Source organism: Canis lupus, chromosome 34, assembly GCF_011100685.1.
Source record: "Canis lupus familiaris isolate Mischka breed German Shepherd chromosome 34, alternate assembly UU_Cfam_GSD_1.0, whole genome shotgun sequence".
Taxonomy (NCBI): Eukaryota; Metazoa; Chordata; class Mammalia; order Carnivora; family Canidae; genus Canis; species Canis lupus.
The window spans coordinates 5,076,362-5,104,176 of NC_049255.1; the positions used below are offsets into that span (position 1 = coordinate 5,076,362).

At 43.9% G+C, this 27,815-nt stretch overlaps 1 protein-coding gene across 1 annotated transcript in view; it reads left to right on the top strand.

Moving 5' to 3' along the window:
- Positions 1-27,815, top strand: part of SEMA5A (semaphorin 5A) — a 473,566-nt gene that overhangs the window by 299,527 nt on the left and 146,224 nt on the right. Inside the window, 5 exon segments of the mRNA XM_038583333.1 lie at positions 6,229-6,243; positions 6,245-6,328; positions 8,312-8,525; positions 23,790-24,075; positions 27,124-27,259. Coding sequence (XP_038439261.1) covers positions 6,229-6,243; positions 6,245-6,328; positions 8,312-8,525; positions 23,790-24,075; positions 27,124-27,259 — 735 coding nt within the window.

Sequence of the window (27,815 nt, forward strand, 5' to 3'; positions counted from 1 at the left end):
GTGATGAGGACATTCCTCAGCCGGCTGCCGAGCAGGGCAGGGGGGAGATGACACTTTTCCTTTTGTTTCCCTGCTATTGCTCAGACCCACACGGGCACCATGTCACGTGTCGTCCATTAAAATGACAGTTCAGGGAACCAGGTCAAGAAAATGTCACCAGATCTTTGATTTGGGCCCATTTAGAAGACAAAGGAGGTACTCGGGCTGCCAATTCTTTGTGAGGTTTGAGTTCAATCGTATTTATAAAATTTTCAGCTCATTTGGAGAAAGCAGGTGACTTTACCCACAATGACTCAAACATTTCATGTATTAAAGGGGGGAGGAAACATCGTATTATGTATTTTAAAACTTTTTATTATAAAATGGGTCATATTTAATTCTTTTTGGAGCACCATTGCAGAAATGGGCTTAAGAATTATGTAAATGTGTTTTAAACAAATAGTATTTGAATCATAAACGGGCAATTCTCCTGTGCTCTAGCAAGAGTTGCATGTCTGGGGTCAGTGTATCTGCCACGCCCTTTGGGAAAGGCATTGCTGTCCCCAAGGCGGAGGGCCTGGTTGGCCTCAGGCACCTGTTGCAGCGTATGCTTCTCAGACTTTTCTTGCTCGTGACCTCATTTCAGTACTTTTAACACCAAGTTCCTAGAATTAGTTTGCTATGTAGTGGGAGAGTTTTGATGGACATCCAGGACTCTGTAGATTGTCCTTCCTGCTGTTCTGGGGTCCCACTAGCCATGTCATCCCCCTGTGCAAGGAGATTGGCCAACTCCAGATGGTGGGGAGAAGCCAACTAGACCCCATCCTGCCTGGGAACCTGGTGGCATGCGGGGGGAGGGAGGGATCTTGGACATTTTCTCCCAAAGTGCCATTATTTGGAATTCTTGAGTTAATGCATGCAGCACACTATCGACCTGAATTTATATAATTGCTGCAAAAATTGAGGACTTTTTAGGTTAGAAACACAACCTGTGTAGGTTCTGTGCAGGAAGTTTTAGTCTTGTTTTGTTTAATTGAGGTGTCCCCAGCAAGTTTTCCATGGAATTCAGTTGAAAATAGTCACATTGTGTAAATATATGCATAATAAATACACTTTAATTTATCCATACACTGTATTACGTAGCATACAATAGATATATTAACATATATTCACATACATCTGTGTGTATTTATGTCTACATATTTATAGATATGACATCTACATATTCACATATAAATATGACTATAATAGCATGTCTATATATTTATTTAAACTTACGTAATCTGGAGGTGCCCGTGTGGGCTCAGTTGGTTGGGTGTCTGATTCTTGATTTTGGTTCAGGTCATGATCTGGGTGTTGTGGGAGCTCAGCATGGAGTCAGCTTGAGATTCTCTCTCTCCCTCTGCTTCTACTCTTCCCCTTGCTCATGCTTATATGCACTCTCTCTCAAAGCAAATAAATAAAATCTTCAAAAAGAAAAGAAAAAAAAAACTTTTGAAACCTGTATGCACATGCCTACCTATGTAATACATGTGTCTCTTACACACATATAGGATTTACACATATATGTCTCATTTGTATATATGCCATATATATAAATATATAGACATCTGATTGGGTGATACAGTTCCTCTAGATTCACCTGGTAATTGTGACTTTCAGTAAGTATACAGTCAGCATAAGAAGCACGTGCAGTTACTATAAATTGCTCTTCGGTGCTCTGGATGCTCGGAAAGGTGATGCATCGCTTAGGGAGACATGCTGCTGTCACTGGGAGCGCTGTGATTAGCATAAATGCTGCCAGGCTCCCAGCCCACATCCCCTACTCCTAACAAAGATGGGCTGGCGTTGCTGAGACATTTACCCTGTTTACAGATCATCCGCCTACACAGTGACAATCTTTCTTCAAGCAGAACGTACCTGTTTGGAAAGGGGGGAAATGATGAAATACTATAAGGGAAAAACCAGTTAACTCATTCAAAACAAAGGTCCTAAAGACATGTGTTTTCTGTCCTGGGGTCAAGGCCATATGTCCTTGAGACCACGTGGACCTTGGCCTGCCTCTGTCTCAAAGCGGTTTAGTGAGTCAGCAACTATGCACCCCAGCTATCAATTCAAATAAGAATTGGTTTGAAGCCAAGGACAGGTTGACCCGCCTGTGGGATCACAGGCGCACATGGGTCGTTTCAGTGTTCAAGTGGGATTATCAAAATGTAGATAGATGACTCTCATTATCAACAACAGAAGCCGTGTGGTGGGGGCTGCTCGTGGCCTTGGAAATGAGCACTATGACTTCTTGGAAAACCAGAATTCATTAAATTCCTTTAAACCATTTTCAAGATACAGAAATGGGATAAAAGAGAAAAAATTCTTAGATGAGAAAGGGAAATTCAAAGATATTTAGGTAAGTTGAATTTTAAGACAAACCTATGATTGAATTTCCTAAAGGGACTTCTCTGTCATGCCTGTACTTCTAGGACTTTAGATAACCTGTAAAACAGCCACATTTGTAGCCATGACCAACAACGCGATCCACCAGGAGATTTTCCGCAGGAGAATTTGGGTCTTAGATTTTCAGCAGGAGACTGATTATTACAGAGCTGGGGCTTCATTCCTTTCATTCTTAATTTTGACTCTCTGATTTCCTAAATTTATCTGTTGGTTGAAAGCTAAGTACCTCTACTTTCTATGTGGTCTGCATCTGTTTTGTCTGAACTTACCCCAATTGTTCTTTAAAAACATGATTTTAGATGCACTTATTTGTTTAGGATTCACATCCTGCCTGCTTCTAGAATCAGTGGAAGCAGTCTGTGAATTAAACATGAGGGGACTTTTAAGGGAGTGAGAACAGGGAAAGCTCTGAGATGAGTTGAGCCAGACTTTGGGCAGATGACTTCAGCTCTTGACAGTTAAGAAGCTCTTGACACAGAAGTGCACCTGCCTCCAAAGTTCCTCTTACAGAACACAAGGAGCCAGCATACCGTCCTAGCCTCCTTAGTGATAGTGATAATGCTGACCTCTTCTTCTCCTCCTCCCCTCCTCTCCTCCTCCTCCAGTGCACCCTGGTTGGCATACTGGACTCATCTAGAACATTACACTGGTCAGGTCCCATATATCTCAGGCAACTCGGGACCACAGGGCTGGGTCTGTCCTGTATCCTTGAGGGAAGGACTGCACAGAGCTCCATGTCTGATCATCCTGGTCCCTGGCCTGTTCCTCCATACCCCCGCTCTGCAGACTCACTGAGCTGGGAGGTGATCCATGGTGCATGGGCACGTGACCCTTCTCAGACAGTAGAGCCGCCAAGGTGTTCTCACATGGTCCTGGTTACTCAACCAGGCTTGTTAACACTTCTCTGTTCCAATTGAAATAATATTGTGCCCACCCTTATTTACTTTTTTCCAAGATTAAAAAAAAAAAAAATTACAAGTTGGATTTGTCCTGCCTCCCTGGAACACTTCTGCATCCTGGTGATCACCCTCCCTAACCATCCTTCCAGTTCTTTGTCATGTTTGTGATGGGCCTTCATGGGTGTTAATGACCTCTGGTCCTATTTTCACTTTTGTCTTTCTTTTGGGAGATAAACATTGTGTTGTCCTGTGCTCTGTCCTTCCCAGAACTGATAAGAGGCACTTGCTTTCTCTCCCCCAGGTCTATAAACAGCATCTTTCACTTGGGATCTTGGAATAACTTACCCCTGACTGTGTTCATGGATATGTGTTAGTCTCTTGATTTAAAATGACAGCAAAAGGGGCACCTTGTGGGGGGGTGGGGCAGGGCTCAGTCAGTGAAGTGTCCGCCTTCAGCTCAGGTCATGATCTTGGGGTCCTGGGATTGAGCCCTGCATCGGGCTCCCTGCTCAGTGGGGAGTCTGGTTCTCCCTCTCCCTCGTCTCTCCCCCTGCTTGGACTCGCTCTCTCTCACTCTCTCTTTCGAATAAAGCAATAAATAAAATCTTTACAAGCAAAAGGAAAAAAGTAAAATGACACCTTAAAGGTTCTTGTACATCTTCACTCCTCCTGGAAAGAGTTCTAAAAGCACAACAGAAAACAAGCCAAATCCCTACCTCTCTCCACTGTTGGGAACTTCCTGTCTCCTAGGCATGGCAGTGTCATTTCTGTGTCTGTTTTATGTGCTGAGGCACCAAGCCCTCTCTGCCCTGTGTGCTCCAAGGTGCCTTTTTGGAGTCTCCCTCCGACCTTGCTTAGGCTTCGGGTTTCCATCCTCGCCTTTATCCTGTCTTTGCAGACCCCGGTGCCCCCGTGCTCCCTGACTTGGCTGGGCCGCCGCGCCCCTCCTCCGTAACCTCCCTGTGCTCCCTCAGCCTGGGAAGGGATGACCGTGTGGCTCTTTGAAGCCATATTTTGTTCTTTCTCTTTTGAACTCTCTGCCCTTTCTCCAGTCACAAAAACAAAATAGAACAGAACAAAACAAGCCTCCTCTCCATTTCTCAGCTACCCAACGCACCGCCCACTGTTTACATTCATTTGTTAATTCTTCTGATATCAAACTTAGAGCTTTCATTCCTTTTTGTTATTGTTATTTTTCTCAACGTGTGTTCAGATTAGTCGCCAGTGATCATTTCTTACTATTCTTGCTAAGTTATGGTATTGGGAGAAGTATCTACCCTTGACATTTTACTTCATATTTAGAAAGCAGATCCCCAGACTTAGCTCTTTTCATCATCCTTAGGGCCAGGGCACCAGCAGGCTGAGTTATGGCAAATCAACACCGCCTGGAGGTGGGGGTTCCGCTCAGATTGAAGAGAGCGTTGCCAAGCCATCCGATCCAGAGCTTCTTACGCAGGGCAGTGTGCGATTCAAATCCTCATGGATCACACGACATCTGCTCTGGCCCCTTGCTTGGTTCCTTACCGCATCCTGGTGGCTCACTGCACTCTGGTCGTGCCCTTCCACACCTCCCACCCAGTCCGGGCACTAAGGGACAAGGGCCCCAGTTGGGGAAGTGGTTTCCTTGCCCGTCTCCCGAACTGTAATCTCCCTGTCACAAGATTAGCTTCTACATGGAGTGCTCCTTCAACACTGGATCGGGTCAGACTTCATGCAGTGAAAACAGAAAATGAGTCCTTTTGCTTTCGGAGTAAAATTCAAATTCACTAGGCACAGCTGGCCCTTTCTGACTCCATGGTGTATGTGTTACCTCTTCCATACCCAAGGAAAGCACCATATTTTCGTGAGGCACGGTGCCTCGGCACGGTCCATCCCACCCCCCACCCCGAATGTCTTTCCACTTTAGGCCACTAAAATCCTATGTGTGTCAGGTGGCATTTCCTCCAGGAAGCCTCATTAAATTCTGTCCTTCCTTTAAAACTTACATTAGATGTCACCTCCTCTGGGAAGGCTTCCTGCATCTCTCCCCTTCCCCTTCCCCTTCCCCTTCCCTCTGGAGGTAGCGACATTCTGTTCTCTGCACAACTCTGTAATAGTTGTTATGGCCCTGTATTTTCATTTCCTGCTAAGTGCCTGGATTGTGACCTCGAGCACAATGTCTGCCAAAGAATATCTAATCAGTAAATGCTGGCTGAGGCCCATGCGCTACGATGACAGTACCCCATATTTTCTATGCATACTTTGCAAGCACAAAACATTCAACTCTGGGTCATCACTCAGCATGGGGTTTTATCCCACATGTTCTGGACATCCTTTCCTTATTAGTTACATTTTTACTTCTCCATCAAGACTCAGAAATGTTCATAGATTCTTACTGTGTATGGAACAGCAGTTGAAAACTTTCTGAAAACTTGTTCCAATTTGTTTACAGAGCTTCACATGTGACCCTTGCCTTTGCAGAAGCATTCGTAACATTTTTTTTCAAAGTTCCAGAGAAGATTTCTAAGACATCTTTTCATGAGTGGCATCCAACAGTTTCCTTTTATTTATTCTCCTAACACATATCAAAGGAGATTTCCAGTTTGCACTGTTAACAGGTACAATTCAAAATGAAACCACATTCATCAAAAAAAGATACATGCTTTGAGATTTTAAGTGAATGTATATATTTATCTTCATTAATATCTTCTATTGGACAGGTGTACAGATGGAGAAGATCAGATTATTTAACAGTTGTATTGTTTCTTTGGGGGGGGGTCAATATCTAAGATGTTTTTTTTTTTTTTTCCTTTAGTGGTCAATTACCATATAATTTATTCACCAGTCAAAATATATTCAGTTTCACCATTTCTTTGGAGCTCAGGCCTTGTTAACATGTTTCATGTGGACTTTTTTTCAGGAGGAATGTCAGAACTTACATCCGGGTGCTTTTGGTGAGTGGTGACTGGTTATTTACCTGTGGGACCAATGCTTTCACACCTGTCTGCACCAACCGCACGGTAGGTCTTCATCTTGAGCCCTGACACAATCTAATACCAGGAAAATCCAAACACTCTGTTAAATCTATAGTTTTACATGTATTTCTGTTCTCTAAGGACTTGTTTTTTAAACCAAAGAAAAAGTCTTTTTTCAAATTGAATAAATATTTGATGTATTGATTTATTACTAATCATACTGCCTATGATATAAAGAGCTGGAAGTAGCTATAGCTTGTTTAATTAAATCCAAATATGTTTCTCTACTGTTTCTACCAGCTTTTCCCCACCAATGATCCCAAACACTAATCCTCAACATACTCTTCATTTGTTCTGGTTTATTATAGAGATACTGACAAGTATTAAAATGGCCTTAAAATCATAATCCAGGGGCACCTGGGTGGCTCAGTCAAGTTAAGCATCTGCCTTCAGCCCAGGTCGTGATCCCAGGGTCCTGAGTTTGAACCCCATGTCGGGCTCCCTGCTCAACGGGAAGCCTGCTTTACTCTCTGCTCCTTACCCCACTTGTGCTCTCTCTCTCTCGCTCTCGCTCTTTCTCTCTCTTTCCAATAAATGCAAAAAATCTGTAAAAAAATTATAATCAAAATGAAGAAAATATAATTTATAAATTGGGTAAGAACAACGTCAAAAAATTGAAGCTAGCCAGCAAATGAAGCCCTGGCCAAAGTAAAGTTCCATCCTGACCTCTTTTTTGTTTGTTTGTTTTTTAACCCGTCCTTATTGGCAGAGGGCTTTCCAGCGCCTGCCTCTCACACCTGTAGATCTGCAGGGTTGCCACAGCACACATGCAATCTTCCTAATTTGAGATATTAGTGGGATGTTCTGCAGGGAGGATAATAAAGAAATATTTTATGTTGATTTCTTGGTTGCAAAACTCTCAGAGCCTGAATTTATCATCTGCAATATTTTCAAAATAACATTCGGTTATTGGAAGTATAAGGGAGATGAGGAGGAGGGTAAGTGTTACAGAGAGAGGCCTTTGTCTCATGCCCTGTTCTCAACACTTTGCACCTACTCAGGTGGTGGTTATCTATACCAAGTGGTGCTGAGCTTTTTGGTCCCTGTGTGTTAAAACAAGAGTTTAAGGTGCAAGGATTTTAGTAACTTCCCCAGAGCTAACCCTCTGACAGCAGAGCAAACAGAGTGTCTAGATCCCCTGTCTAGTCCTTCTCCTCTATTACGACCTAGGTCAGGATGAAGAAACTGGTGGAACTTTTCTCATTCAGTGATTGGTTGGGAATCTAGCCACCAGATGCCTGGGTTCATACCAGATGCCTGACTTGTCTGTCTAAAAACTGATGATATAAAGTCTTGGAAATTTGGGTTGCACAGTACAAAATAGCATGTATCCTTATCTGTGAGCACAGTTTTGGGCTATTTGTAACATCTTAATTCCCTTGTAGTGATAAAATTGTACATAGTCTTTATTGTGGTTTGCATTTCAGTAAATATTGAAGTTTTCTTTATTAAAGTGGAGGGATCTGCAGTGCCCATACATCATAAATAGGCCCCATGTACAATCGGGACGCCTGGGTAGCTCAGTGGTTGAGCGACTGCCTTCGGCTCAGGACATGGTCCTGGAGACCCAGGGTTGAATCCTGCATCGGGCTCCCTGCATGGAGCCTGCTTCTCCCTCTGCCTGTGTCTCTGCCTCTCTCTCTCTGTGTCTCTCATGAATAAATAAATAAAATCTTAAAAAAAAAAAGGACCCATGTACAATAATCTTACTTCGCATTTTGTGAGAGTTTAATGGTTTGAGGTCCAGCAAGCGTGAAGGGACGATGAGGGAGGTGGGTTCTCTGTCCATGTCCACCAAAGAGTGTTTTCATCAAAGTCAGAGTGCACACATCGGTCTTGTCTTATCCTGAGCCCCAGAAAGTTTATCACTTATGTATCCTTTGCAGTTTGGGCAGATGTAATCCGTTAATGCTCTTAAAGGGCTTTCAAGGGGATAATCGGTTTCCTCTCTCTGGTCCTCACCCACAGTTGAGTAACCTGACCGAGATCCATGATCAGATCAGTGGCATGGCCCGCTGTCCCTACAGTCCCCAGCACAATTCCACGGCTCTTCTCACAGCCGGCGGGGAACTCTATGCTGCCACAGCCATGGATTTTCCGGGACGGGATCCTGCCATTTACCGGAGTCTGGGCATCTTACCTCCTCTCCGCACGGCCCAGTACAACTCCAAGTGGCTCAATGGTAAGTCTTATGGTCACTGCCCATGGTCCACCCTGTTTGTCTGTCATGCCTGGTTGCTTGGTAACCAGCAAACTGTCACAACTCAATTTCTTTGTTTTCTAAAGAAATCAAAATGTCACTTGTTTTGTACATCTGTGTGGAAGGCATTGTATGGGGCTCTTTAGGAGTAGAAGGGATCAGATACTGTCAACACTGTGAACCACAGGTAACACAGGGCTAACGTTGATAGGACCATTCGTCGAACTTACGATGTCTCAAATAATGCTATTGTTTGACGTTCAGGAAATTTGATATTGCTTCAAGGATATCTGTAGATTCATGTATGTTCTTTCTTAACTTCTCATTGTATATCTAAAAACAGGAAATTCCTGGAATTTCATGAATTTTTCGGACACTGGGTAAAAGGTAGCTCCAAAGAGCTTGATCGATTTAAAAAAAGTATCAAGTCACATAATTAGAACACCGGGGGAGGCATCTTCAGAGTTACTTGGTTCAATGGCACCAGAGTCCATAAGCTCTGTCCCTGGTCTCTCTGCCACCTACACTGTTGTGCCATCCACAGTCCTCAAGCTCTCTGCTGGGGATGCAGGATCAGTGATGTAGTTCCTGGCCCTGCATCCAGGTGTGACAATATCCAGAAGAAGAAAAGGATATTCCTCGTATTTTGGGGGGTTTGTGGTGTTTTTTTGTTTGTTTGTTTTGTTTTATTTTATTTTTAAAGAGACCAGAAACCCCCAGAAGACTTCTTTTCAATCTTGGACTAGAAATTGGTCATGTGCTCACTAAGCAGACCTGAGTGTGGAGTTCCAGCAGAAACTGAGCTTTCTGTATACGTAGGTGTTCATGTGTGAATGTGCCTGTACACACAGTGTTTTAACACACACCACAGGACATCCCTTTATTCAATAGTCTGCATGAAGATGAAATCTTGAAATTGCCCTTATAATATTGATTATTTTGAACTTTCAAATTCTACAAAGGTTTACTGGCCTTTTGTCAAGTACAAGCTAACTATATAGACCAGAATTTCTCAACCTCAGCACTGAGAAAAAAGATAATACGTTGATATGTGTGTGGTGTGGGGCTGTGCTGGTTATCATAGGATGGATAGCAGTATCTCTAGCCTCTACTCGCTAGATGCAATAGCACCCCTCTACTAGTTGTGATAGTAAAACAGTTTCCAGAAGTTTCTAAGTGTCTCCTGGGGGAGAAAAACGCCTCTGGCTGAGAACCACTGGCTTTGGCTCATTATTTATGCATATTTATTTGTATGTGTATATAAACATGACACAAGCATTTTTCCAGATAATATGGTTCAACTAGCCACCAGGTTGCCTTTAAAAGACTCCATCTAGAAAAGAGAATCTCCTCATCAACTTTCTCCAGTAATTTAAATGATTCTGTAGCTTCCAAAGGGCACCATGAATTGTTTTCCTAAACTGCAGCTGTAACTAGATTTTCTTCATTAACATTATTTCCACTGAACGGTTTTAGACCCCTTTGGGCCCTGGAGCATTCTTTTGTTTACTTAAAGTTCTTCTTTCTGTTCATTTGTTGATTTTTACTGACCAAGCAAAGTTTCTAGTTAAAAATCAGAATCACCTGCCCCCCAACCAAAGGCAGTGTAATTAGAGTTTGTCCAAAGCAAAGTAAAAAGTCATTAGGAATACCATCTCTCTCTCTCTCTCTCTCTCTCTCTCTCTTTTTTCCCAAAAGTGACCCATTGAAGAATATCCTGGAAAAATAATTCAGGTCATAGCATGAGTTGTAAATGTGGACTGTTTCTTTGCATGTGACTCCAATACCCACTGGCTGATCAGATGGTCTGATTCCATTAACCTCTGGGTGGAACCCTTTCTGTCTGAGAGCCAAGTGATGTGAGAAGGGCGATGGGAGAGCTAACTGTGCTTGTTAGCACAGTCACCGTAGGCGTGCTGTCAGTATTTGTCGAACATAATGAGTAATGTTTTAGGTTCCTAAAGTGTGCTGCTGTTTATATATGATAGAATCCAACTACTGAAAAATTGAAGATAAGTCCAAGGTAAACATGGTAAAGCCACCCTCGACTCACCTTGTCATCCTAATTCCCATGGCACCAGATGGTGCTGCTGCCCTCCCCTGCCCACCAAGGAAGGCCCTCACTCCCAGGGCAGAGAGCAGAGATTTGAGTGTTGAGTGTTTCTTCCGTCTCCTGGTCCTGTTGGAGCACTGCATTCTTCTACTGAGCCCCAAGATACTGTCTCTACTCCTGGTTGGCCCTGGTTTTCTGCTCTGATTGACCATCCAGGACAGATTCTGGTCTCTGACTCCACTTAGTTCTGCTTCTGTCCCCTACCTGAACCTGGAAGCAGGGGCCTCTATTCTTACTGACCTCGCTGGAATCTGTCCTTTGCATCCCACCTGCTGTGTAACCAGACGCCCTGGTCTCAGTTCCCTGCTATGTTCTGGAGAAATTTTCTTTCTTTACTTGAGATTGTTTGCGTATCTGTTATTCCTCCCCCCGCCCTTTTTTTTCCCATAGCCTCAGATTTCTTCCTCTCTAGTGATGACTGCCATCTTTTTATAAAACTGTGCAGATGTCTTTCCCCTTAAAGGATACAAAAACAAATAAAGAAACCCAAACAAGCTGAAAACAAAGTTAGTTCTGCAGTATCCAAAAAGGGTCCCATTTCCTGTTGTGATTTTAGCGACCCATTCAATGAGGCTCTTATATTCTTCTCCAGAGTTCTCAGCTGATTGAGAATCAAGGCACGCAGGAAACAAATGCAGAGCAGAGGTTTGGATTTACTGTTGATAGAGCTGAGTGGGTGCTCTGGAAAACCCGGAGCTGGTGTGGTCAGCTACGAATATGCAGATGATGGCCTGCTGAATGAGGAGGCCCAAGCCCGCCTCATGACAGTCATCGGGAGCTCCCTCCGCATTGGAGAGCCCATTCTAGGAAAGCCCAAGCCTGCTGATGGGAAATGTGGTTTCATGACACTCACTCATAGACGTGAGCAAACAGGGTTCATTACTTACACATCTCAGGCTGTCGCTCAGCTAACAGCTGCTTGCATATGAATCAGGACTCATTTCTTTGTTTTGGCCATTTTTTGGTTTTGCCAACAGTTTTGTTTGACAGAAGAGAATTGTCTTAGCAGGAGAGAGGTCTAGAATATAGGACCTTTTAACTATGGCATGCACAATTTTTGTGTCCAGATGTGGTACTTGTGATTAAGTTGCACCCAGGACAATTTGCCTTTTACACAGAGGTGGCCCTTTTCATAATTCAGTTAGTTGCCTAATACAGGAAAAACACAGTGGTCTTTGAAGATTGTAGGAGAGGATGCTTCTTGTCTCTTTCAGCACTGGTCACCCCAGATATTCCTCGGCTTGTGGCAGTATCACGCGGTCTTTGCTTCTGTGTTCACGTGGCCTTCTCCTTGTGCGTCTCTGTCCTCACTTGGCCATTTTCATGTAAGAGCACTGGTTATACTGGATTAGGAGCCCACCATCCGCTGGCATGAACTCCTCTTAATTCAATCTACCATGACCCCATTTCAAATAAGAGTTCATTTAGTGCTGGGGGTTAGGACTTCAGCATATCTTTTGGGGGGAGTGGTGGATATAATTCAACCTGTAATGGTGCACTGATCAGGGAATGCTCAGATGTTGCCATCTTACACTGCAGTGTCTTATTTCTGATGACAACTCTACTTCTCTCTCTGTGCTATATATGAGTCAATCCTCTGTCCCACTCCTCAGCCTCCTTATCTCTGCTCTAGTATCTCATGCTTAGCAGGTTGTGCTGTCTCCTCTTTGCCGAAGGCACGGCTGGTTTTCCCCCATTTCTTCCTTGCATTCTCCAGACCACTGGTGTGGACAGTCTGTTCACTTAAACTGTGGCCCTGTCTGCTGTATATCCCTTGTCCTCCCCGTGATCTGTGCGGGGAGGGGTGCCCGTCTCCTAGGCAGCATGCACAGCATGCAGAAGTGCATTTCATCTCGCTCATTCTGTGTTGGGGATCTTCCCTCAAAGGTCTCTAGTGAAGGCTTGACAGAAATAAGCACACGGACACCCCAGTCTGAGAAGAGCAAATAGACACAGAGTGCCTGGACTTCAGGACATGTGGACAGAGCACAGCAAGCCAGGGCCCTTTGGTCACCCCATCATCCCAGGAACCTCAGTGCTTTGGGGGTAATCTTCAGGAAAATGGTGGCATTGGCCTGCCCAGGCTCACATCTGGCCAGGACACAGGGAACCCTGAGTGAGCACCTGCCAAGCCTCTCATGCCCCCAGGGACCCAGCATAAACACCTGCTCTAGTTCCAATAACCTACTTTGAGCAAGCTATGTACCCTGGATCTAACAGCAGAGTTCCAGGCACAGTTTCTTATTACCACCACCTCTATGGTCTTATGGCAGTTAGGTGGGTACCCCAACAGCATCGCTGTCTGTGTGCACCAAGACCCGGGTGCTGGCACGTGCCAGCAGCTGTCAGCAAGGGCTGACTGTGGACACCTTCATCGGGGTTGCTCTTTTCTCTTTCCTGGTCCATGTGGTCTGGCTCCGCCTGTTCTTTCTGCCCTAACTCCTGCAACTTTGCTCGTGTGCACCTTTGGTGACCTTGCAGGGGAAGTGTGCAGGGGCATGCCTTCCTTACCACGTTTCTTTGTACACGCTATTTATGCTGTCCTCACTTCCCTTGATTTTTTGCCTCCTCCCAAATGCTGCTCTCCACCCCCCATCCCCCACCCCCTTCAGCTACAATTAGAGTTTCGGTTTCCTAGATCTCCTATCCCTTCTTTGCATTACGCAGGACTGTGCTTGTCTCACGATCCTGGAGCTCTTGGCCGTTCTTCTGCTTAAAATCTAGAGTCCCCATTCCACCTGCAGAGAAAGCTGAAGGCCTACCCACTGCCGCCTGTTACCTCTGTGTTTTCCCTTGCTCCTTCTGCTTTGGCCTCTTAAATGTTGCCCAGTGCTTCTGGCTCTTCACTGGCTCTTAGGGATCAGCAAAGGGCCAGAGAGTAAAAGCAGCGTAAGCTTTGCAATGCATGTTGTCCTTCCCTTCTTGCAACACATGTTCTCGGTCCCTCCCTCATAGTGGCCATCACCAGCGCCCACCTGATCGCGGAGGCTGTGTGCTCGTGGGTAGGGTTGGCTGGCAGGCCATAGTTTGCCGGTCCCTGTTCTATCTGAAAAGCTCCTTCCCGCCAAAAGCCACTTGGCCAACTGGTTTAGTTCCTTCCAGTCTTTGCTCAGATGGGGCTTCTCAATGGGACCCTGCCTTATGTGAAGTGACACCCTGTCCCATCTGAGACTACTTTGTCCCTCTTACCATGCTCAGCTTTGATCCTTAACTCCTATGCCCTTTGAATGCTGGCCTCCTTCCTCCCTGCCCCCCAGAATGGAGGCTCCCCAGTGGCTGGGCTAATGTATTTTGTTCAGTGATGTGTCCTGCATGCTTTCAACAGTGTTGGGTACATCATAAGCACCCAAAAATATTTTTTGACTAAATGAGTTACTACTTATTAGTTTGCTTCTTTGCTTCTTTCCTTGAGAGAAGGGATTATATGCGAGCCATCTTTGTGTGCTTAATATTTCACTAAGTTAAAAAAAAAAATTTCACTAAGTTCCTGAAACACAGTTGATGTTCCATCAATATTTTTTGAATGAGTAGGAGATAAGTGCGTTTCATAAATAGTAGAAATATGAATGGTGTTGTTAAACAAAGGGAGCGTGTCATGGGAATTGTAACCTAGAATTAAAAAAAAAAATAGATTTATTACATTTGAAACTGATTCACATCAAAACATCTGAGAAAACTTCCTTTGTCCTCTCATTTGGGCACTCCTCAACCGTTAGTTAGTTATCAAAGGCAGTGCAATTGATTGGATAATGTTCTGGTGGAATTTGAAACACTGAGTCATGTGTTTGGTAGTGAATGTAAGTTTCAATATCAAATTTATGCCCTGTGCTGAAATTACTCTGAAAAAAACTTATGTGTTTAGAGAAATACCTTAAAACCACTTTAATGCATTAAAATACTAATCATTACTCTTATTAAATGATTACTGTAAGGCAGGATAATAAATGTTTAATAGTCAATGCTTAAAATAGAGAAGCTGTAAAATTTGCTTTCAGAAACTTGCCAAGAAATTGTCGATCAAATTGGGGAAACAATAAACCCACGACAAAGGGGGAAATGACATTTCCAAAATAATATTGTGCAAATTGAGATTATGGGTTCTTAGGGAACTACATGTTCCCTACAGAGAAAAAAAAAATCTCACTAGGAACTTGGAAAAACTAATTCATAAATGAGCCTTAATAAGTCAGCATGGATGTCTGTGTGGACATAATCTCGTTGACACTCGATGACCTGCTTGTTTTCCTTCTCTGGGGGGAAGTGTTTGCTTGTCCAACGAAGTTGTCCCGATGAAGTCCGCAGCTCCTTCTGTTTCTGCAGATTCCCACCATGACCTCATATGGAAGCAGAAAAACCTGATAGCACAGGGGTTTTCATCTTATCCACACAAGATTGTTTCATATCAGCTATTATGTTTCAGGCCAAGAGACTTCCTCTTGTAACAACCTCAACTTCTCCTGGTTGGAAACACTTTAATGATGTGCCCTATGCATTAAATGGACTCTTTGAGGTATTTAAAATATAATGATTAACCTCTTAATGATTAAAGATAATTTACTTGGAGAGAGAAAATCCTCTCTGTGCTTAACTCAAGGAGAAATGGTTGTCCTAACCGTGAAGACAGGTGCCTGGTGGAGGAGCGCAGCGCTTCTCCCTGAGAGCAGATGCCGCCTCTCAAAGCTCTAGGCATGGCCATGCCAGGGTGACTCTTTCGGGCTCATCCTGGTGACAATGAGTTCACTTTTGGCAGAGTCTAAATAGCACAGTCCCTAACGGTGTGAATCATCTGCTCCAGGGGCTCCCTGGATGGGCAACATTGCTAGAGCAGGAATTTCATAAATTGGAAGCAGTGTTCACAGAACAAGCAAAATAAAGACAAGTGGAGCCTAGGAATTTGTGTAGGAAAACTCAAGTCTTTATCAAGAAGAAGCTCAGTAAAACCAGAACAAAAATCACGATTGCATAGTCAGCAGCCTAGTTTTATATGTTACTAAACAGGCATCTGGGGAGATGCTGAAAAGGGGTGTCATCGCGAACAGTGGGCTTCTTCAGCACTGCAGCTGTGAGGCTAAAGCCTGACATCTAATGTGTGAAGTTTCAGCTGGCTAGGATGATGAGTCGTGGGCTTAGAGCATGTGAGCAGTCGGGTGACGTGGGACCCAGCACGATGAGCCACCGTTTCTGATTGGCGGGATATCAGGCAGATTGTCTGTCTTGTGTGGGATGCAGGTATACTGGAAATTGTGTTGTAAACCAAATCTGATTATCTTTATAGGGTTGCAATGGCCATTTCGAACTTGCTGGGTAGATGGGAGACTCCATACACATGCCTTCAGTAATCCTCCACAGAATCCTCCAAGGGAGATGACGCTGTCCTTAATTTACAGATGAGCAAGCTGTGGTCAAAGGGACTAGCTCCCTGAGCCAGAGCCTCTAGGCAGATGTGTACATGAGCCAGGGTTTGAAGACACACCCACTCCGGAGCTTGCATCTTTGCCCCTCCACATGCTCCCTCATCCCATTTGCTTCATCCACATCTTAGGAAACAGCAACATCATAACCTGCCTCCATCTCCCTCCTAACATACACATTTTTTTAATGCATAAGCTACCATGGAGGAGGGATAGGAGAACCCTGGAGTTTAGGAGGATTTCCTTTATTTGTGAAAGTTTGCAAAAAGAGGTGAGATGAATGGGGATTATTAAACCCAAAGTAGAAAAGCCTGTGACATAATTTAAAACAGCCCTTCATGGGCGCAAAAGCTTGTTAAGTGACATAAAGGAATCGGTTCTTCTGGTGCTCTTTGCAAGCAGTGTCATGTACTGATGGGTCTCTGTGCTGAATGCCTGAAAGTAGGGGAGTACAGAACCCCTTCAGTCTTGTGGTGACAGCTCTGTACTCACCAGTCAGTCATTAGGACTTTCAATTTACACATTTCAGAAGAGAATGGATGAATAAGCCCTTCTTTCCTCCACCAAGGCATTATGTGGCCAAAGGCACAACGATATACACTAAGTCATATGGAGACCTGCATCAAACAGAGCAGAAATCCACACGGAGAAGTTGTGTCCCATTAGAAAGAAGACAATATATACTGTATGGAAATTTTCTAGTACTTAATCACCAGGCAGGAAAACGCTTCAATGTATTATTGTCTAGACATCATGAGCGGTTTCCTTGCGACAGTCCTAGGTCACTCCTGCCTCCCTGGCATGATTATAACATTGCTTCCTGTCCCTCTCAAAAGTGCTCCTATTTGGCTCATAAATCATATCGTCATCCTGTTTATAAATCCCCAGGTCTATGTGTTTCAGTAAATTTGTCTCCAAATTATTCTGTTAAACTCTTTGCATCCCCTCAGTGGCCTCTCACATTTTATCTGCATGGCTGCATATTAGACAGTTGACTCTGTTCTTTGGGCTTCTGCGTTGCCCTGGCCCAGGTCAGCTCAGGAGATGAAGACCACAGCATCGTTGAAGTTTATGTCTTCTAACTGCATACTCTTGCAGCCCGGTATCTTTTTCCAGTGAGCTCTCACATATTTTCCTCTTCCTCTTTAAAACTATTTATAAACATTAAAATAGTTCTAAGATCTTTGAATTCAAGTTATTATTCCAATTAAAAGAATTCCTCTCAGCTTTGATTCATGATTCTGCAGGTTAAATGATTCATTCTTAAAAGAAGTGAACCACTGCTTTTAAAAGAGAATCAAGAAAAAATGAGCATAGTAAATTGAAACTTTCCGTTTTGTAAATGTTTAAAAATGCATATTTGTGAAATTAGTTCGAACGAATTGAGCCTTGGAACATGTGGTGTGGGAGACGCTCTCAGAAGAAGGGAAAACCTGCAGAGGCTCTGTGCTTGGAACAGATTGAGGGGGAACAGACGAAGGATGTCTTTGTCACTCTGAGCGAGAACGTCTAGACGACAGCCAGTTAGTGAAACTTCTCTAGACATAGAGGGGGCTTTGGAGGACAGTCTTGGCCTTGCAGGGTGAGCGCTCGTGTAGAGGAGCAGATCTCATTCGGAGAGAGATGGCACAGGTCTACTTGGTACTGGTTGCTCCTGCTGGAATCAGCAAATGGTGCAAAAAAATGTTCATCAGGTCATATTCCCCTTGAAGCAAGAAGGAATCAAGTTGGCTGGGACTCCATTTTTGGTTTTATGCAATGGTTTTCTTTCTGCCAGGTGCTCAGTGAGCGAAGGGCTTGGGGATCCAAGGCTGGCCTCACCCCACTATTACCTGACCACTGCCACCCCTCACACACAGGAGCCTGCATCATGAACTTTTCTTTAAAACTCCTCGGTGACTGACTCTCCAGGGGCACTTGACATCCCTGCTCCCGTCTGGATTGCTGTCCTGGCTTTTCCCCTGCCCGGCTGATTCCTTTATTCCAACACGAACTTCATTCCATTCCTGGCCACTGGTTGGGTGTCCTCTTAGTCCTCTTAGCTGGTGTCTCTCCTGCTTTTGGCCTGGCGGTCCCTCCCCAACCTTACATCTGCCTTTTTTCTGATCCTCTCCTTTCTGATTCTGGAATTCACCTCGCTGCTGCTGGTCATCATTGTCCTTGTCATCATTGTGATTACTTGTTGGTCTGTGTTGTTGGTTTCCTCACACTGTCCCTGAGGACATGAGCTCTTTCAGTTACCGCACACGCAGAGCTCAGCACTGTCCCCACCGTAGGTGGTGAGTAGCTGATGACGGAGGAGGACTCTATCTATAGCACCTCCACTATACACTATATCTGGTGCCACATCTGCTTAGGGGAACAAAGGCCCTAATTTGTTACATAGAATGCAAAGTTGATGATGTAGCTTTTTAAGTAAATACTGACTATAAGTTTACCAATATATGTGTAAATATTGATTTACATACTTTGTGTATATGCATATTTATTATATTTTAATTTGCACATACAAACACATGGTGATCTACATTTCGATGATTAGCAATTAAGTGCTCCGGCACTTGTCATGCATCACCTTTAATTCCCCTAATGATACACATTGGGTGGGGTCACCACCACTCTAAAACCGGACACAGAATCTGTGCTGTTAAGTGACTTGACTAGTTCACGCAGCCAGTAGGTGGAGGTATTGAGCCATATATACATATGCCTCGGTACCTTATGTATGTGTGCGTGGGACACACGCACAGACACGCATAGACACAAGGACACCAAACACACATGTATTATCTACCTATCTGTCTGTCTTCCTTTTACTGGAAATCTTCAGGAAAGCTTTAGTATGTCAATGGCTTTTAAACCATATTGTACTTAATTTAATTTTAGTGTAATTATCCATGCTTACTAGATACCGGATGAAATTAGTTTACTTTGGACCACTCTGCAGCACGTTTTCATGTCACTGTGACAAGGGGAAAATGTGCACAGTAAGAGGGCGTATGAAATCTAGGAAGATATATGGAAATGTTTTGGGTTTTTTTTTGTTTGTTTGTTTTGTTTTGTTCTGGTAGTGCCTGACAGCAACAAATTAGAGGATTTAAAAAAGCTGGCTTACTGTGTCATGTCTAAAGATTGTTTCCATTCATTCTTTCCTTTTTGTGCAATGGCTTGCTCCTTTAAAAACTCAGCATGGCTTTATTTATGTTTCTCCAATTTTGATCATCTTTAAGCTTAACATTTGTGTGTTTGATAACATTTGTGTGTTTGATAATTCATTATAATTATGTGAAGTTCTACTAAACATAAATTATTAAGAGGGAAATCAAGAATAAATCATGAAATAATAATTATAGGCACCATTTATTGGGATCCTACTGTGTACCAGTCTCTTGATCCTTAAGGCAAAGTAGGTCTTTTGTGACCTGAATTGTCATCCAGGATAAAAGAGCCCTCTAGATGTCCATGGTCCAGCCCAGGATTTCAAGCTGGGATGGTCAGAGGCCACAGCCCATGTAGGCTCCATGCCCAGCCCTCTTCCAGTCAGCTTTTGATGAGTGTATTACAAACTGGCTGTTGATTGAAAAAAGGATTTATGATAGATGTTGATTCTAGTAAGATTTTTGTAGAGCTGACAGACTGGAATTCCTTTGTGTCTTCAATATCCATGGGCATTAATTTGGACAAATAGTTCTATATCAAGAGCTTGTACGTGATCTGGTCTGTCATCTGACTGAACCACGGGACATAAGGCGCCCCCAGACTGACAGAGGAGGTGTTGCCTTAGAAAGACTACAGAATGGAAGGATCCATTTGGATGTTCAGCCTTTGGTTTCACCTGGTCAAAGTCTTCTCAAAAATGTTGAAGCTTTTGTTCTTTTCATTACTCCTATTTATTATCTTATGGCTCACTTCCCTTACCCTGATCTGCATTCTGCATGGTCACTGATAAGTAAATGTATAAAATGAAAGTTCCTATGTCATGAAACATATCTGCTCTTATGATATGACATATTTTGTAAAATGCTTTGTAATCCATAACTCAAGATGTTTTATAAACATGAGAAAAAACAGCTTCTCCATGCATATAATTATAATAAGCTGCCATATACTCATGTCTGCTTTATTATTTTTTTTCTGAACTGGCAGCACCTTCTATTCGTGTGTCGCTCTAATGACAATAAAGAATAAAGGACCTCTCAGATCTCTCTTTCACGCACTTATATTCATTGTAGGCAAGAAGGCGAGTGCCTGATTTATGACTTGTTCAGTTCACTCAGGAGTGACAGATTACTAGTATGTGGTGAATTGCATTTTAACAAGAGACAGAACTTAAATAATGAGAGGGAAACAGTAGACATCTTATTATACTGCCTGGTGAGAGTCAAACATCTCCTACCTCCGGGGTTATATCTATAAATGCAAGAGATATTTGGCTGTCTGTCTACCAATTATTCCAGCTTTTTTATTGTCTTTGGAAAAGGAACAGGATGCTGGCTGACTTTCAAAAGGCTGTGCTTTCCAGGAAATGGAGCTTCCTGGTTTTACAGCAGGTCGCACCATCAGGGACCCATCATGGTCCTAAAGGGCCACAGTGGGACAGCAGGATGTGTTTCCAAGTGTCAGTTAGTTCCCTGTCTAAATGGACCTGTAACGGGTGGTGAGTTAGAAAATGGCACACACGACCCACTGAGCATGCATTCTTCCCCCATTTGTACTCAGTAGGAAAAAAAGTGTTTGAGCGTTTCTGTCTGAAGTGTGCTTTGTCACCCTATCATACAACTATCTCAAGGTGGTTTGGAGATACAGTGGAAGTCTGCTGTGGAGAGAGGAAACTGTGGGCCGGTCTGCATGGCATTGGCCAGTGTCCCCTCCTAGGAGACATCCAAGTGAAGCTGTTCATCTTGAGCAGATGATGGACATGGAATAGATGTCCTAAGTGTCACTCCCTGGCTCTCTGGGGCGGTGGTGGCACCTCTTGAAATGTCTCTGGAGTTGGGCAGGTGCTTCCCAGCAGCACTCTTGCCTAATGAGCCTTTGGATTATTGGCTCCTTCTCCCACTTTTTGTTGCCCTGTCATTCCTCATGTCCCTAATAGCAGCAGGGTAAATTCAGTCTGGACACTTGTCTTCTGGAGTAAACCTGCTCCCCCACTCTGGTTTCTAAACCACCATCCCGAATACTAAGTTTTGTGAATGTTATGAATATAGTCCATTGTTCCTTTGTAGCGCGTTGTTTTTTTCAGGGGAGTGCAAGGCTAAGTGCCTAGGCTCTGAGGTCAGATGGTCTGGATTCGGGATGTAACCCCCTCCCGAGGCTCCCCACTGCTAGTTGTGTGAACTTGGCCATTTTACTAATAACTAGTAACACAGTACCTACCTTTATGATGCCTGTGAGTTTAACGAGCACATGAATGGAAGCCCCGAGTGGAAGCCTGGCGCAGTAGCATTAGCACTCTGTAGATATTTTTTAAGTTACAGACTCAGCTCTGACTGGAAGAAACCGTGACAGATCTTTTTACCTTTGCAGCTTCTCATTTCCTCGGTCCAGACCTCCTAGAGACATACACTCTGGTCTTCAGGCTGTTTGTCCTCAAATTGGTAGCAGGAATAGGTCTTTGTGAGGGTGTTGATAAATGCTGTGGCCTCTGCCCACCCCTCATCCACGTGTGTTGGTGATCATAGCCCCAAGCTGGACACTCCAGTCCTGAATCCTCTTTCTTTGCTTTCTCCATCTTATGTAAGCTTTGTGGTTGTTGTTTTCATGATAATCATGATGATTTTTATTGTTTGTTTTTAGCAAAATTATCAAATTACAATTTTGTTTTAGAGCCTGGGTACAGGGCATATTCTGAACTGATTTAGCCTTCTCTTTAGAATTAGCTGTATAAGTGAATATTTTCTTGAGAAACCAACCAAATATAGTTTTGTAATTGTTCCGTATCTTTGCTTTTTGGGGTCTTCCTCAATGAGTAATTCTCTTTTGGAAGCTCAGTAAACACAGGTTCAAAAACATCCGCATTATTTTGCTGAATGTTCCCGAAACCCAGGTCACCTCCTGCTTCTCTGTGAGCATCTTTCTTGATATGAAAGCTTGCTGTACAGAAAATATGTTTGATTTCCATTTCATACACTTTTATGCAATCTAGTTTCCTTTATACCCATTTCAGGCTAACATAATAGTGATCTACGAGGATGTTTGACTGTGTATAAATGACAAATAGTCCTTATTGAAGTCTCTATTACCTGACGTGCTTAAATTACTGAAGAACAATATCACGGACCAAGAAGAACACATTGCATGCACAGCTTACACAGCCTAGACTAGTTGTTACATTTTTATGATGTAAAGTTGAATTAAAATGAGGCATTTTGTGAAGATATCTAATATATGTGTTAATTGAAAACTGGTAACAGTTTTTTGGATGGAATAGTAGTCATCAGGATTACCTCCATGTTTATATTTCAGACCTGAGGTGAGCTTGTTGTGTGTCTCACTTTTAACAATGATGGGTTGTCTTGTAGCCAAATGTACTTTTAGTTGTCCTGCCAGTAACACATCTGTTGGTACAATCTGATTGGATCTGGCAAAGTACAAGGCCAATTGAATTGCCCCCAAAAACTAATTGTCCCTGAAATGTGTCCTTGTGGAGATAGTTGTTGTATGTGTCTTTCCATTAATTTTGAACACAAAAGGTTATTGCCATATTATTGTAATGGCACCATAAAATTCAGACACTTGCTAATTGAATAGAAAACCCCTGGCAATAGAGGAAAGAGTAAAAACCAAACCTGGTTATTAGAATTTTTTAAAGATAAATGTTAGGGCATATCTATGTTTGAAAGAGTATCATTTCTACCCTGAATGGATTCAAACAAGAAGCTACAAAGATAACACTTTGAATACTATTTATGAAATTCATTTGACAAACTAAAATTCCTAAGCTCCCAGTGGGCTTGGTGATAAAGTAAAGGTTTTGCCATAATCTTGTCATTTCTGAATCCTTATTTTTAAGCTAATTATGAGACCAGGAAGCTGGAAGGCATTGACCCTATCTCCATACACTCCCCTCTTCTACACGGATTTCCCAGCAACCCAGAAATAAGAAGATGAGGCTTGGTCCTCACAGTGATGTGGTCACCATAGTAACTGGAATTGCTAAAGAGAATTCAGGACACTAACCTGATAGTCTCAATGTTTGTTTCAGGTTTCACAAATGAAAACCATCTTCACGTTCTCACTAAAAGCACATAAATTATGTCAGTCATATGTATTCAAGTAAGATCAAGGAATTTTGTCGTCTTCTATACAAACATGATAATAGACTCCTATATTCTCAATCACACGTATGTTTAATCTCATTTTGCCCCACTCTCTCTGAAGGTCACATGAGAATATACAAGTAACTAGTATGTGTTGCTTTAAAGTGTATCACAAAACCCTGTTCTCCCCAGTCACACATTAATGTGTGACTCAAGTGCGGCGTTAAATCAGGATGCTTTCGTGTGACATCATGTGGGCGATTTCTTGTCACCTGGAACTTCTGTCCTGAGTTCTTCCCTCAGCGCAGATCATGGAGCTGTTCCCAGGGATCCCACTCGTCCCTCAGAACCTGGGTGGTGTCTGCACGAACACATATCTCCTTGGAATAAATAACCGAGGAGGTAAGACATAAAGAAACATCATAGGAACATTTACATGTTTCTTCTTTCCTCTGATCTCCAGAACCAAACTTCGTGTCATCTTACGACATTGGAAATTTCACCTACTTCTTTTTCCGAGAGAATGCCGTGGAGCACGATTGTGGGAAAACTGTGTTCTCCAGAGCTGCCCGGGTCTGTAAGAATGACATCGGGGGCCGGTTCCTGCTGGAGGACACCTGGACCACATTCATGAAGGCTCGCCTGAACTGCTCCCGGCCCGGGGAGGTCCCTTTTTACTACAACGAACTGCAGAGCACTTTCTTCCTGGCCGAGCTGGATTTGATCTATGGCATCTTTACCACCAATGTGTAAGTAACTGGAAAAAAATTTCTTTCCCTGCTCTTCTGTTCATTGTGAATGAGCCTACTGTTCTCTGACCTTTGTGGTTGCAAAGTTGTTTTAAAAGAAATCTTTCTTATTTTACTGGGCTAATGGCCAAATAAATGTTTGAGTAGGAATTAAATATTATGCGACAATAATGTGATTTCTGAAACTGGTATTCGGAAAATACAGTGAAATGAAAAAGTTTCAATCTATTCCTTGTGTAATTGTAGCATCAAATTACTTTGACTATAAATTTCTCCTTCCTGATGTGCCAGTGTGTTCTGGGCACTTTCTGAAATGCTGGTACATATCAGATGCATTTTTTTCCCCAACATGCAAGTCATGCATTTGTGCAGAATGAAAGTAGTGTTGTCTGAAGAGTCTGATCTTTGAGATAATGTAACTCATGCCTGAATCCCTGCTCAGATGTAAAATGGACATTCTCACTTTCCTGTAACTATGTTTTAACCCTTTGTTCCAGGAGATGGTTAACTTGGGCAAGCATTTCTAAAATGATAATTATACTTTTAAAATATAACTGAAAAAAATGATAGCGTCTTTTTTTTTTTTTTTCTTGAAGGGAGATACTCCTAGCTCCGGAACTGACAAAATTTGGTTGAGGGAAAGCACTTGATGTTTCCTGGTCTTTCGTTCACTCTTAGCCTGGAGGAGTGTGTTGTGACCCACACTTATTTCATATTCGTAGCGCATGTGCCCTGCAAGGGCGCACAGGATCACAGGCCACCCCAGGAGTGACAGATAGCCTTTTCATACTCAGACAAGGTCTGGGTTCCCTTTTGCTGGTGGTAATGCTGGTCTGCAATGTGGGTTCTGCTTTGGACCATCTTTGAAATCTCTAATCGGGTGGCCTAACAGTCTGGAGAAAACCTAGATCGGGGTGGGTTGAAAGTGCTTATAACGGGGTTGGGTGAGCAGCTGTCCTCGGGTGTCTGGGATTGCCCTGGCGTCAGCCCTGTGTCCCAGGAAACCTCACAGTCCTGGGAGAATTGGGGAAGCCTGTCGAAATTGCTAGAGACTCACTTCATCTGCTCTTCCTTCCCTGTTACTCTTTCTCTCTGTTCTTTCCCCTGCGGAGCTTAAGTGCTAACAGCCGCTCGATAATAACATTTACTCCAGAAGAGTCTTCTTTCTGACATGAAGTTAGAAAAATAAGACAGAAATGGAAGGCTCCCCACCCACCCCTGCCCCACTATGACCATCTTCATTGTAAGCCTGCTTTTCAACCCTAGAGGTTATTTTCTGTCTTTGATAAGTTTCTTTTAAAAAATCAATTTATAGTTTCTCAAGTTGATTTGCTTTCCAAAACCTGGTTTAAGAAATAGTGTTGGCGGCACAAGATGGATGTTCAGTTGCTGAGTTGACATCAATTTTATACACAATGGGAGCTTGGCTTACTTAGCTGTTCATTCCCCTGGCTCTGGGCAAAAATGAACAATTTAAAAAGTTATATAAGTATCGCATCTGGGCCATTCCAGTGGTGAATGGTCAATTCAGATACTCGCAAAACCAGGTTTTAGACTATTTCAGACCATTTGTTGAGTCTTGCAGATCCCCATCAAGTTGGAAATCACCCAGTCTGTAGCAAGTATACTAGCAGAGATAGAATCGCTGGATCTTCCCTTTCTCCCTCCAACACCTAGTCTTACCAGGTCTTAGGAACAACTTTCTAATACAGCCATTTCGAATCCCACAATATACTCCATCTCTCCTCCCCCTCATATCTCAGCCTTGATCTTACCTTCTGGACAGATGACTGCATTTTTTTAAAGATTTTATTTGTTTATTCCTGAAAAACAGAGAGAGAGAGAGGCAGAGACACAGACAGAGGAAGAAGCAGGCTCCCTGCGGGGAGCCCGATGTGGGACTCAGTCCTGGGACCCTGGGATCATACCCTGAGCTGAAGGCAGACATTCTACCCCTGAGCCACCGGCATCCCAATGACCACATTCTTTAAAAGAATTGCTCCAAATTGAAAAAGTGAACGATCAGAGACGGCCAGTTGTTGCCTGGCTCTACATTGGGTGGCTGCTTTGAGGCCGAGCTCCCGGTGCTTCTGCTCTTGGTTTTGGTTGGCCTCTGTATACTCATCATGGCCTCTTAGCACTGGGAGTGGGGATGACGGTCATCGTTCTAGCTCCTTCTGACCTGGGACTGTATGGTTGTCTTACCCCTTTGGCCATGGGTTGGGCAGCAGGAAATGGGATACTACTGTAGGGTGGGGGTCACTGCAGCCCTTTGTTCCCAGATGTCTAAAAATGGCGACTCACAGATGGTAGAAATCAGAGCTGTGCTCGAAAATGCAGATTTATTTAAGCAGACAATATTTTGCTGTTAACACACTTAGTGAAAGGGCACCGAACTCCTAGGAGCCTCCCATTTACAGCTCCCTCTGCAGAGCTTGAACTCTGATTTGAGGTTTCAAGATTTTCCTCCGTCAAGTTTTTCCCACTGACCCTTTGAATTTAAAATGCTTTTTAAATTAAAAAAGGAATAAAAAAATGTGAATGGTCTCTGACAGGTACTTTTTGCAAAACGCTTTTAGTCAGTTATTATTTGAGGGGTTGAAAACACACACAGCTCTGTGAGGATTTGAGAAGAGCAGGAGCAGTGGGCCCCACTGGTGTCCAGGAACTGGGTGAACAGTGGGGTTGAGAGCCCCCTGGACTACAGGGAGGCTCCAGCCCCTACAGGAAGATGCCTGCTTCCTCCAGAATTTGAAAGGCCTAACATGCAACTCTTCACAGTCCTTTGTCACCCTCCTTGTGGCTGAGTGGATTAATCCCATCTGGCAGGATTAGAAGTGTCATAACTGCTAAATAGTCTCGCTTCTACACTGAAGGGTTTGTTTTCCACAAAGAAACCACGGAGACGCCCAGTCATGTCCTCAACTTCCTCCTCACGGTGCTGCGGAGCCAGTGGTCTGGCGGTCGCCCAGCAGGCACCTATGCTGCACAGCGTCCTTGTGGGGCTCTCTGACCGCGTCTCCCCCCATTTCTTCCTCGGCCCCCCAGGAACAGCATCGCTGCCTCAGCCGTGTGTGTCTTCAACCTGAGCGCCATCTCCCAGGCCTTCAACGGACCCTTCAAGTACCAGGAGAATTCACGCTCTGCCTGGCTGCCGTATCCCAACCCCAACCCCAACTTCCAGGTAATATCTGGGGGCCCAGGGCCACTCCTTCCCCAAGAAAGCAGAACCCCGTGTAGACGGCCTGGCACAGTTGAACCCCCACACACACCCCTGAGTGTGCACAGTGCAGCTGGGAGCCCCCCAGCCGTCGCGGACAGGCCCCCACTCAGCTTGGCTCATGGAAGGGGGCCGAGGCCTTTTGTCAGCCGAGGTGCCTGGGCCGTAAAGGAGCTTTTTGTTGGCTGGAACACCCGAGGCCGCACTGAGAAAGGCCAGCATAAAGCAGCAGGCTGGGAGTCCAAGCTTCAATTAGTGCTAATGGTGGTGGATTCTGTGTCCCCAGAAGCTCTGATCCCTAATGAATGACACTGTAGTGAATGGAGCCCAGGGCACAGAGCAGTGGAGACACATCAACAGAACTAGAGCACTAATTGGTGAATGTGGCGAGATTTCCCATCGGGGTGAGCAGGATGTGATGGTACAGCCTGGGGTGGGGCGGTGGGGGGGGGGGCGCGGGAGTGGGCAGAGCAGATGGTGGCCGTTTGCTTATGAATCACAAAATTACAGGATGTTTGAG